The sequence below is a fragment of the Guillardia theta genome, assembly GCF_000315625.1.
Source record: "Guillardia theta CCMP2712 unplaced genomic scaffold GUITHscaffold_52, whole genome shotgun sequence".
Taxonomy (NCBI): domain Eukaryota; class Cryptophyceae; order Pyrenomonadales; family Geminigeraceae; genus Guillardia; species Guillardia theta.
This window is the reverse complement of record NW_005434622.1, coordinates 390,328-401,738: the sequence shown is the minus strand read 5'-3', so window position 1 is coordinate 401,738 and position 11,411 is coordinate 390,328. Positions and strand designations below refer to the sequence as shown.

The 11,411-nt window shown below is 51.5% G+C and overlaps 2 protein-coding genes across 2 annotated transcripts; one reads left to right on the top strand and one right to left on the bottom strand.

Moving 5' to 3' along the window:
- Window positions 1–239: 239 nt before the first annotated feature.
- On the bottom strand, window positions 240–2,686 carry GUITHDRAFT_141211 (hypothetical protein; the record flags this gene model as incomplete). Its single annotated transcript, XM_005829467.1, has 9 exons — window positions 240–284; window positions 337–480; window positions 532–668; window positions 715–1,546; window positions 1,634–1,816; window positions 1,876–2,117; window positions 2,167–2,191; window positions 2,250–2,289; window positions 2,643–2,686. The coding sequence occupies 9 exons, from the start codon at window positions 2,684–2,686 to the stop codon at window positions 240–242; spliced, it is 1,692 nt and encodes a 563-aa protein (XP_005829524.1).
- Window positions 2,687–5,791: 3,105 nt separating this feature from the next.
- GUITHDRAFT_56578 (hypothetical protein) lies at window positions 5,792–6,292 on the top strand (the record flags this gene model as incomplete). The annotated part of the gene is made up of 2 exons (XM_005829466.1): window positions 5,792–5,968; window positions 6,023–6,292. Coding segments are annotated over 2 exons (447 nt in total), but the record flags the coding sequence as incomplete, so codon positions are not given.
- Between the last annotated feature and the right edge of the window lie 5,119 nt (window positions 6,293–11,411).

Below are 11,411 nucleotides of genomic sequence, written 5' to 3'. Positions count from 1 at the left end.
TTTCAACCTCTTAAAGATTCACCATTGAATCGATCAGGTTCTGCCTACACCAGTAGCTTGTGGGCAAGAAAGAGAGAGTACAAGGGCACGAAACGCCCTGCCGCCTCCCATCGTTACGTTCTCACGAATTTCATCTTCAAGGGGCATCGTGACCCTCTAGTTATGATCATCAGCTCATACTCGAAGGAAGCCCATGTTCCCTCCAGGCTTCCATGTGTAACTTTCTGAAAGAGTCTGCTCTAGTGCCCCTCTGGCGCTCCGGCGTCGTTGGCCGCAATGATCTGCTGACACCGACACGTCAGTTCCACACGTGGGCGGCATGGCAGCATGACTTACCTGGTTGCCGAAAGTCATCTGAGTGTATCTTCTGGACGACGGCTTTGCACCCACGTTGGGCTGCGGTGCCACAACAGAGGGGGTGAAGGGCATCGCCCCTGTTGGTAAGGAGCCAGCCAATTGGTTCGCCATTTGAGGGGGAAGCTGCAGGAGTGAGATAAGCAAAACTTCACGAGATACAGACAAGGAGCTTACAGTCTGCTGTACAGTCTGCTGATACTGAAATTGCGTTATTGGCACTGCAGTAGGCTGTGCGGGTGCAGGAAAGAAGTATGCTCCCTGTGCTTGCCCGTCGGTACCCTGCATCACCATGTAATACTGCGGCTGGGCACCTAACAGGAGACTTAGGAAAGGACAACAGGAAAGACATTGAGATACCGGGAGATTGAAACTGTTGAGGCCATTGCTGTGCGTACTCGGGGGCCCATTGCTGCTGCTGCGGAGCTCCTGGTTGCATCTGCTGCATCTGTTGTTGCTGGTTCATGCTCATATTGCCACCGATTGCATTCGGAGTGAACTGAGGTGCCATAGCAAGGGAAGGTGACATTGCATTCATGTTGGCATTGTGTTGCTGTTGCGCCATCATCACTTGCTCGTTTCCACGAGCACGACGGCCACTTGGCCTGTTGACATTACGATCCGGCACAACAGCATTGTAATAGTCGTCCTCCTCGACTCGTCGCATGTCTGGTCGACCTTGCATGGGTTTGACACCACCGCGTCCGGATCCACGAAGATCTACAGTGACAGTCTGGTGTCCACCGCGACCTCTCCTGGCACCTCCTGCCTTGGCAGTGAGCGCAGGGAAGGGATCGTTGGGGTCATCGTCCTCGTCATCGTCATCGTGTTGAGATGGCTGCGGTCGAGCGGCGACATGCTTCTGCGGAACTCCTCTCTCGCGCGGTCGGCCCATCTCTCCACCTCTACCCATGGCGTTACCACGAATTGGTTCGTTCATTTCACGACCGCGGCCCCTTCCCATGCGAGGGGATCCGTTCTCGGGCGCTTTACTCAAGGTCCTCGGAGCTGTTCCTCGTCCCCCCGGCATGCCAACAGCTCCTCCTGCTTTGTTCCCTCGACCGCCTCGACCAAGGATAGGTTGCTCTCTAGGCTGCGGTTCCGGCCTGGGCATCATCCGTTCTCCACCACGCCCACCACGTCCGCCTCTACCCCTTCTGGCAACACTTCTCCTGCTTTCTGCCTCTTCCTCCTGTCAAGAAAGGTTCCAATCAAGACAGGATGAGAGAAAGACCGTACAATTAGATAAATTTGTGTAAATGTACGAGGGCTGGCTTACCTGGACGAGTTGTTCGAATTTATCATGGCCCCATTTCCCCTCGTTCTCGGACCACAACTTTTTGCGTGGCCTGGTTTCTTCACGAGGATCTTCGGCTGGACTGCCCTCGGTACGATCGTCATGGAGGAAAAATCGGCCTGATTTAGGAACTTCAAATGGTTCGAGCCTTTTGCCGTCGTCCCGCTAGAGAAAATCATCAGATATATATAAGGGAACACCACGAAAGGCGACAAGTGGAATACCTTTTCATGTTGCTCGGAGTCTTCGTCTTCGTCTTCTTTGTCCTCATCTCCCTCCTCTTCTTCGTCTCCCTCCTCTTCTTCGTCCTCTACTCCTTCATAATCACCCTCTTCTCCTTCTTCTTCTCCTTCACCGCCATCGCCATCTACTTGCAATGAGGGAGGCACAACGTACAAGACAATGGGCTCACCCTCATCATATTCGCCACCGTCTTCTTCCTCATTGCATTCTTCTGCTTCTTCACCTAACATCATTAGGCGATGATGCATCCCACAACGCTCTCAGAGACTCACCACTGTCATAGACCTCGACTTCTTCCTGCAGATTACACGCAAGCATCGTCAGAACAAGCGACTTCTAAGATCGAGAAACTCACCTGTTCGTTGTCACTTTGTTCTTCTTCGTCATCAGCTGACCTGTATAATAGATCTTAGATTCCTAAAGCTTCTTTCCTTGGTTTCTCTGCTACTAGTAGATCTACAGTTGTCTACATAAACCTCCATCAAGCATAAACAAACATCTTGTCGGAACTTTGCACATTCCATGACAGTTATCAAAGTTATTCAAAGAAGGACATGTGTCATGAGCGAGCAGAAATGTGATGCGCAGCAGCTCCCACAGAAGGATAGGTCACAACGAGGCAGAGGCATGGGCAAGTCGGAGAGCGAGCACTCTCACACATCATCAACAGCAAACAGAGCACTAGTAGACGGCATGGAAGAGAGATCATGTCCAACGAGGACGGACAGGAGGGGCCTGATCTCCCTACCTTCGAGCTCTCCGCATGCCCTTTGCCGGATCGTCGTTCGCCATGCTTCCTCGCCGCCGTCCCGCCAAAAGAAAAAAAAAACCACTTTGTAACTGTCGAGTGCAACCGCTGTTAGTAACCGCCGCGAATCATTGAATTGCGGCGGCACTGCAACTTGAAACGGTTCAACTTCCGAGCCGGGCCGCGGCGCGGCCGGCTCCGAGTGACTCGGGCACCGTCAGGGCCGGTGGACCGGCCCGGGCCTGGCAGTGACGACCCGACGGGGCCCCCGTGACGGACGAGTACGGTCTCGGACCGGGCCGGCGGCCCGCCCGGCTGCCGGGCCCGGGCGGCGCCGGCCGGGCGGCGGGGGCCCAGCCTGGCAGTCGGACCAGGTTAAGTTCACGCGGCGACGGCGCCGGACTCAGTGAGTCGGAGCCTCGGAGTGCAGTGCCCGGCTCACGGTGAGTAAAACTTCGGAGTCAGTGCAGAGTACCAGTGCACTGAGTTTAGTTAAGTTCAGTGAAAGATCAGTACTACGGTACGACTCGAGGACAGGCCCGGGTGCACTGCGGCCTTGCCACCGGCCGCGGCGCGACTGGCCGGCAAACCGTGAACGGTCGGTGCCACGTTGGCACCCCGGCGGCCGTCACTGTTGCAGTGCCGCAGGCCGCCGCGTGACTGCGGCGCCACTGTACGGTGAGTCACAGGCTGCCAGGATCGACTTGAAGCCTGCCGGCGCCCGCGCCGGCCGGGCGCGACCCGTCACGGCCGCCGGGCGGCCGTGACGGACGGTACTGTACCTGGTACTCAGCGGCGGCAGCTGATGGCGGCTCCCGGCCCCGAGAGTCACTGAGGCCGCCGGTGTGAAGCCTACCGTACTAGCGAGTCTCAGCGCGTGGCACCATCACCGTGGCCGGGCACGCCGGAAGGTAGCCTTGCTACGACTTACCGTGCTTTCACCGACAGGCTCATCATGACCGTACGGTCTTGAAACATTTTACGTATCAATGTTAAGTTATTTTGGCATCATCTCATCCGAGTTTCAAAAAACCAACTAATCAGTGTGCTGCAAGATGGCGTGAAAATTTCGTTCTGGTTGGGAAATGACAGTTTCTCCTGGCACGATGTTTCGTGGACCCGAGCATGTCGCGGATGTGTACGAAAGCTGTCAGTGTAATCACGACAGCAAACAAACCGCAGCTTGTGACTTCGGCATTGTACATATGCAAGGTTTATTAATTATTGTACTTTACAACGGACAAATCTCCCATGATGAATGCCATATCAATGCAATGCTCACGATATGTAGGGTCTGAGAACAAAGTTTCCATGGACGTCAATTGAACTTTCCATTGGGTTTGACCTGGCAAGGAGAACTTTTGAATAGCCTCCGTTATCAACGAAGTTTCCTTTTCGGTCAATGCCTTTCTCCATGGCTGCTCTTTTTTCAGCACGATGCACCAACCGTGAATGAAACAGTGGAACAGAGGAACTCCTGCTGAACTGTGGTATGTCATTGAAACTGTTGTTTTCTTTCAGCCTGTACATCGAATGGCATCGCTCCATGCTCGATTTAGCCATTTCGTTAGTACGGGTATCTAAGCTGTTTTTCAGTAAACTGATCATCGTAATCAGATGCAACTCGCGTTCTTGCATGCCAAGAATATCGCTGCACAGTTACTGGAGTTCCAATGCAGTCTTGTTGGATCGATGTCAATCTTCAACAATGCTTATAACGCAACGGAGTGTCTGAGAGTGGTGAAGGGTCTTGGAGGGATCTTTCAGAAAAGGTGGGGATGCAGAACGGTATGCCGTATGCTGTATTCAAGAGTATCGTGTCGACCGAGGACGTGTTCTGAGAGCTAGCCACTCCTGCACAAGCAAGTTACAAGTATCCCATTCAGTACCCTACCCCCAAATATCCAAGTCCTTGATGTACCCCACCCCTATATTCCTCTTTAATTTACCCACCTTTTGACCATTCCGATATCTCCTCCTTCTTCAACACCGGTAATACATTGCCCCCCATGTTGTACTACCCTACCCCCTCAAGGCATTCCGTGTTCCAATACCCACCATGTGAACTGGTCAGACACAAGTCTCAGACACCGGTGGTATTCCACCCACCCCAGCAGGTCTCATTTGTACTTCCACGAGTCGTAAAAAAGGAGTTTTGTAAGCTCCTCCGGGGAGTGAGGCCTGAGGGGCACGAGGGGAGCGGAGGGCGTATTCCAGGCCTCACCCCATTTATCTTAGTGCCTCACTTGGAAGATCTGTCATCTTGCGTTGCCGTCTTCGAACTGCAATCTCGGGAATTGATCACATAAATTTGATCAATCTCGGACGCACCAGGAGCAAAAGAAAGCTCTCCCAAAATGAGTCTTTTCATATCTCGGACATCGTTCGAGCGGGGGGGGGCGGGGAATCAAAATCACTCCCTTTCCGTGATATGCTGTATGCGAAATATAAAATTATATTATAAATATCTACCACTACCACTGAATAATTAGAGTTTTAGTGCTGAGACCTCTTGCTTCTTCCGAGTGTCTAACTTTGAGTAAATGTCCAAAGCCGGTCCGTCATCAGACGAATGCCGGGCCCGGGCCCGATTCCCTAACGGAGTTGTAACGGGACCTTGTCGAAGGTTGTAACGGCCTGGTAGGGAAGTCATTTGTAACGGTTTCTTTGATGGGGTTGTAACTGTCATTTGGCGCCATGTCCTGATTAGGAAGGAGGGGAGGGGGATAGCAACTGAGGTGGGGGTAGGGAGGAGACAGGATAGGGAGACAGGATACAGGAGGGAAAGGAACGAGGGATCGGCAGCACGAGATACCTTTGAGGGATCCGCCGTTGCAGAGAAAGAATGGGAGGAGTCGGATCGAAGTTGTACGAAAGCAAGTGCTGTAGTAGGGAAAGGCGGGGAATCGTTTGTTGATGGTTTCTACAGGAAGACCTCCTTCTCATCCACGATGAGTGTCATCTACATGACAACGGTGAATCCCAGAACATGGCGATCAAGATTGTCGCTGATATCTGAGGACAGGATCTGCTTGCGAGGCACAGCGAGTCTGCTGGAGGAACATCCAGGTTTGTTGTCGCTGCCAGGGCAAGGTGTTGTTTGACCCGGGGATGTCTACAGGCTCGAAACTCTTTCCATTGACGGACGAGTGAGACGAGACAAGATCAGAACCATTGAGAACCTACATGTCTTGCCAGCACTGACGAAGCTCTCTTTGCCTTGCCATGTGATCGAGAAGCTCGATGCAGTCGTGCATGCGGCACATCTGCAGTCACTGATCCTCTCGCACAACAAGATCCAGAAGATTGATGTCTTGGAAAAGCTTGTCCACTTGCGTGTGGTTGACCTGAGCTCGAACTTGATCTGCAGCATCCCTCAGTTCTCGAATCTCAAACTTCTGCACACCTTCGCCTTGTCAGACAACAAGATCGTTGATGTGAATGAGCTGAGGAAGTTCAAAAGTCTGCCCAATCTTTCAAATTTGTCACTCAGGGGCAATCCTGTTTCGGAGCAACCGCATACTAGGTCGTTCGTGATTTATACTGTCAAACATTTGGACATCTTGGATGATCGGGAGATAGACTGCCAGGAACGGCAGCAATCAGTGGAGAGGTTTGAAAGAATGGACGTCGAAGCCTTGGAAAACAATCTTAGAAGATCTCAACAAACTGTTGCTGATCTTCAAAGAATGCTGGACGAAAAGAACGGGACGATTGTGGCGATGGAGGGAAAGATTACGCAGCTGGAAAATCGACTTGCCGAGGCCAAGTTGGAGAACGAGAAGAAATCATCAACAATATCTGAGCTAGAAGGTATTCTGAAAAGAAAATCGAAACAGCTGTCGCAGACTGAAGCTCTCATCTTCAAGATGCAGAATGAGATCGAGCATCTCAAGTTTTCATCAACCGCAATGACTCCCATTCAGCCAAGGTCGAACTATGAGAGCCCCGGGATCAACCCAAGCTCGAACAAGAGAGTGAATGCTCGTTTGCATGAAATGAGCGATGTAAGGGCAGGTGTACATGAGTCGATGGAGGCAAGTTATGCTGAGATCAGGAGAGGTGATGATGGTGAATGTGACGAATCAGACCACGAACATTGGATGGTTTTTTCAAGTGGACAAAAGTCTCCTGAGTGTACAATGTTGTTGAGAGCAGCAAACGAGTTGTCTGCTGATCGTACGAGTCATGATGTAGAGAATGATATTGTGGGCAACGAAATGGCGGAACGAGGGTTGATAGAGACTGATGAAGATGCGCAAGAGGAGAATGAAGAGCAGGTTGCCCGGATCAAACTTGTACTTGAAAACCTTGACAAGAGATTTGCGATCGTTCAGAATGAAATGGAACTGATGAAAGACAAAGTTGACGATGTGAGAATCCGCAAGAAGAAAGAGTCCTTACAGGCTCAGCTGGATAGCATTGCTGAAGAAAGAGATCAGTGCGTGAGGAGCTTGAGAATGCGTGACTGTGAGGTTTCGTCATTGAAACAGCAAGAGAAAGAAGCTAAATCTATTTCTCCGTTGGATGATTTCGAAGCGATGTGCAATGAGCGCTCTGAGAATTTCATTTCTGGCACGTTTTACAACAACAATGATTTTGTGAATAGTTCTGTCAAACTTCCTTTGCGATCTACAGGCTTGGAAGAAGATAGTTCAGAATTGCCTTTCAGTCTCCCTTTGCGATCTACTGGCTGGGAAGAAGACAGCATGAAGCAGGTTTTCCGAAAGCTCGAGGAGATTTTTGTCGTTCACTGTAATGACATTCGAATTGAGTCTCTGGATGATGTTGAGAATGCATTCGCGCAAGTGTTTGTGAGCTTGCAGAAGCAGGAAAAGGTTGCGAAAGTCAAATTGGATGATGAAGAACCAGGTGTTCACGAGTTGTGCACCACAGACCAAGATAAGAGCTCGAATCCCGTGATGTACAATCCCGATGTCAGAGATGACGAGATCGAACTTCTGCGCTCCATCATCGCAGCCAAAGATCAAAGGCTGAGGGCCCTGGAGTGCTTGCAAGACAAGGCCGTCGTTCCCGATGCACCTGTGCCATCGAGTCACTCGTCAGGAAGCGACGATGAAGAGATTGAAACGAGAAGACAAGATATGATGAGACTGTCGCAGGAGTATGAGCAACTCACAAGGGATTGTCAGAAGGCAAAGGAATTGAAGGCGAAATTTGCATCTGAGACTGAGGTTGCGAGATCGCAGTACGAGAGAGCTTCAAAAATATTGGTTGAGTTGCAAGCTAAGATCGAGAAGAAGAAAGCTGTCATGAAAGAACTAGAGAAAGATGAACTCGAGATGAAGTCATTATCTCTACACACCGAGAAGCAGGAGGAACAGTGCGTAGGAACAGGCACTAGATCACCTTCCTGTCAACAGCTGCAACCTCTATCACTGGATCAAGTGCAATGTTTGAGAGATGAAATCGAATCTTGCCGTGTTGAGCTTGCTCTTGGTCTGCATGACTTGCGTCCCAGCATCGAGAACTTTGCAGGGAAGAAAACAAGATCACACGTTCAGTACGTCATATCAGGATTCAAGCTTGCCATTGGGCAGGTTGTAAAGGATCTTCGGCAGTGCGATGGAGATGTTTCCCTCCTCATGGAGCGGCTCCGAGAAGTTTCCAGCAGAGCAGAGACTGACTCACATGACGTCGAATTTTCGATCACTGGCAGGGGTCAGACATCACACGATGCCGACGATGCTGCCGTAGTTGCTCATTGTAATGCTCCAAGTGCTAGGGACGTGACGGTTCGCATCAACTCTCAAGGATCTGAGGCAAATTTCGCCGATCATGTTCACAAGGTCGACTCCTGTTCAGGTGGATCGACTGCGGATGAAGGCGAGTTGAAGGAGCAGCGAGATGCTGAAATTGTCCACCTGTGCGATGCCTCATCGCAGGTTGCTGGCGAACGCTTCTTCATCGGAGAAGCACATGCTCTGCTGACTGATGTGGGGGAGATCTCGAGAGTCATGGAGGAGATCTTGTTGAGGACCATGGTGGAAAGTGCATCTGCGGACTTGAGACTGAACAAGCATCCGCCCGAGGTTGCTGCTACCAAGATGGAGATCTGTTGTCACGTTGACGAGATCAAGCAGTTTGTCCATGAATGTTCATTTCTGTTTCGGGATCTCAACGGCTCGATGAAATCGATCTCGTTCGAACTGCATCAACTGCATCAAGATGCAGACAAGGCTCGTAACGACAGTCAGGGTGTGCAAAAACATCTCGAGCATGTCATTTCCACTTCTCAACGTTTGGTTGTCAACCTTCAGACTGAAGTCAAGGAGATGAAGGAGGTAAAATGCAGACTTGCAGATGAAGTCGATTGCTTGCAATCAGACTTGGTCCGATTGCAGCGAGAAAACGAGAAGGAACTAAGTCTGACAAGACAGATACAAGGTCAAGTTGTTGAGCTCAGTGGTTTCGATATTGAGCAATTGTATGAAGATTGCAACTTGACTCTTCAATCTATGTTGGTTCTCGTGCGGGAAAAAGAGGATCTGATACAGAGGATCTCTCATTTCAGCCATGTCAAGGTGTCCCTCGAGAATGACGTCATCAGACTTGGGCAAGAGACGTCCCACATGAAGTCTGTCTTGCTGGATTTCTCTGCCTTGGAGAGTGACTGTTCTCGGGCACTTGCTCAGTATGAATCTTTTGCTGATGAGCTGGAACGTCAGATTGTTGCAATTGCAGACAAATTTTCTTTGATCAAGCAAGCGAAGAACGTTCTCAACGACAGTATTGCTCACAGTAGAAGCGAATATTTCCAGAAGAAGAGCGACTTACAGGAGTTGTTGGATGTCTTGAGGCAGAAACAGATTGAGAAGGAAAGGATGGAACTTGACATCCAAAGCAAAGAGCAACTGATTGCGGCAGCTCAAAACAAGGTAGAGGAGCAACAGGTCAAGCTCGAGACCGTCAAGGATGACGTGGCAGATCTTACTGTTCAGCTTGCATCTCTGCACAAGGATCTTGAGAGCTTGCAGACCAGCAAGTCTGCGATGAAAAGAGAAAATGAAGAGCTCTTGCGGCAGAATGAATGTCTTCATCTTGAGCTACGAGCCAAGAGAGATGAAAGCAAGGAGATCGAAAGCTCCGTCCAATCCTTGCGAGAGACTGGAAGAGGCCTTGTTCAACAGATCTCACTGTTGGAGGAGGTTCAGGCTGGTTTTGAAGGAGGGCTGAATGTAGTTGAGGAGCAGATGGACTTTCTGTTCACTCAGCTGACTCCTCTGCACGTTGAGATGGCTGCGCTCAGACTTCGGTGGGAGGAATCGCTGAGAGCCAAGGAGCAAGATTTCACAGCCCGGCAGGCGATCTTCATCCGAGAGATCTCGGCGAGACGCGAGGAGCACGCGATGCTCAAGAAGATGGTCGAACAGTTGCAAGTCCAGCAGGAGGAGAGCGGCGACGTCATACAAGGATTGCTCTCCATCTTCAGCGAAGTCGAGCGGCAGGTGGATGTGGACGCGGTGCGGCTCCACCAGGTGGTGGCGATGAAGGGAGGACTGATCCGCCAGCTGGAGGAGCTTGTTGCTGCTCTTGACGAGGAGCGCTTTCAAGTGCAGGAGGTCGGGAGAGAGCTTCTACAACTCTTCCTGTCTGCGCAGGAGGAGGCTCGCCTCCTGTCTGAACGGGAACGGGAGGAGGAGATGGCCTGGGAGCAGCTCGGCTCGCAGATCACGTCGAGGGAGAGGATGCTGCGCAGCTTGAACGAGGCAGTGGCGGACACTGAGCAGGCGCTGCAGCTCAAGGAGAAGAAACTGGAGGAGTGCAAGGGGGAGCTTGCAATGCATGAAGAGAGGCTGCTACAAGTGATCGAGGAGGGGTATCGCCTCCGATGCAGTCAGGAAGAAGACGACGGCAAACTCAAAGCTGCCCTCAACGAACTCGAACGAGCGAGACGCGAGCTGGCTGAGGTTGAGCAGGAGCGAACTGCTCTGCAAGATGATGTCGTGGAGCGTCAGGACATGGTGAGGAATCTCGAGGAAGTTCTCGTGGATCTTGAGGCTCAGAAGGGGCAGCACGAGAGGAGGTTGGTGGAGCTCTCTAGCCTGATGGGAGCAGCTCTAGAGCAAGTGGAGGGCCGAGCGACGGATCTCGACAGTGTTGTAGGAGGATGTAATGATGCATTTGTTTCCCTTGCAAGGAACATCAGCATCAGGAGAGGCAAGAGCTCTCTGCTCAGGTGATGAGATGACACGGTCTTGCATTGCTTCCTGACATGTTCGCGGATGGAGCAGGAAAGAGTCGGAGAGCTTGTCGACCCACCTTGACGAGTTGCGAGGTGAAGCCCAAAGTCTGCAGGACCAAGTGTCCGAGCTGGAGCATCGGAGGGAGGGTCTCAAGGAGGAGCTTGCGCACCTCGAGAGTCAAGTCCAGACGCTCGGGTCTCGACGGACTGACTTGCAAGACTCACTAGCACAAGGTGACTGATCGGAAGTGTTGAAATCCCTCCCGTGTGACAATCTTGTCCGCACAGCCCTCGACATCGAGGCCTCGTCCCACCACCTCACGACTGACGTGCACGAGTCTGCCGAGCGTGTAATGGAGAGCGTCGAGCAGCTGATCGGAACCCTCGAGGCTGTTCACTGCAGGTTGTTGTCGGCGAGCGATGTTTCTACGAGGGACCTCGACAGGATTGTAACGAGTGCGGAGGAGATGCAGGTACCCCCCGACGATTCACTCTTGACTTGCTCTGACCTTGCTCGCCAAGGCGAGTCTTTTCTCCCTTTCAGAGACCTGCTGGGCTCTGGA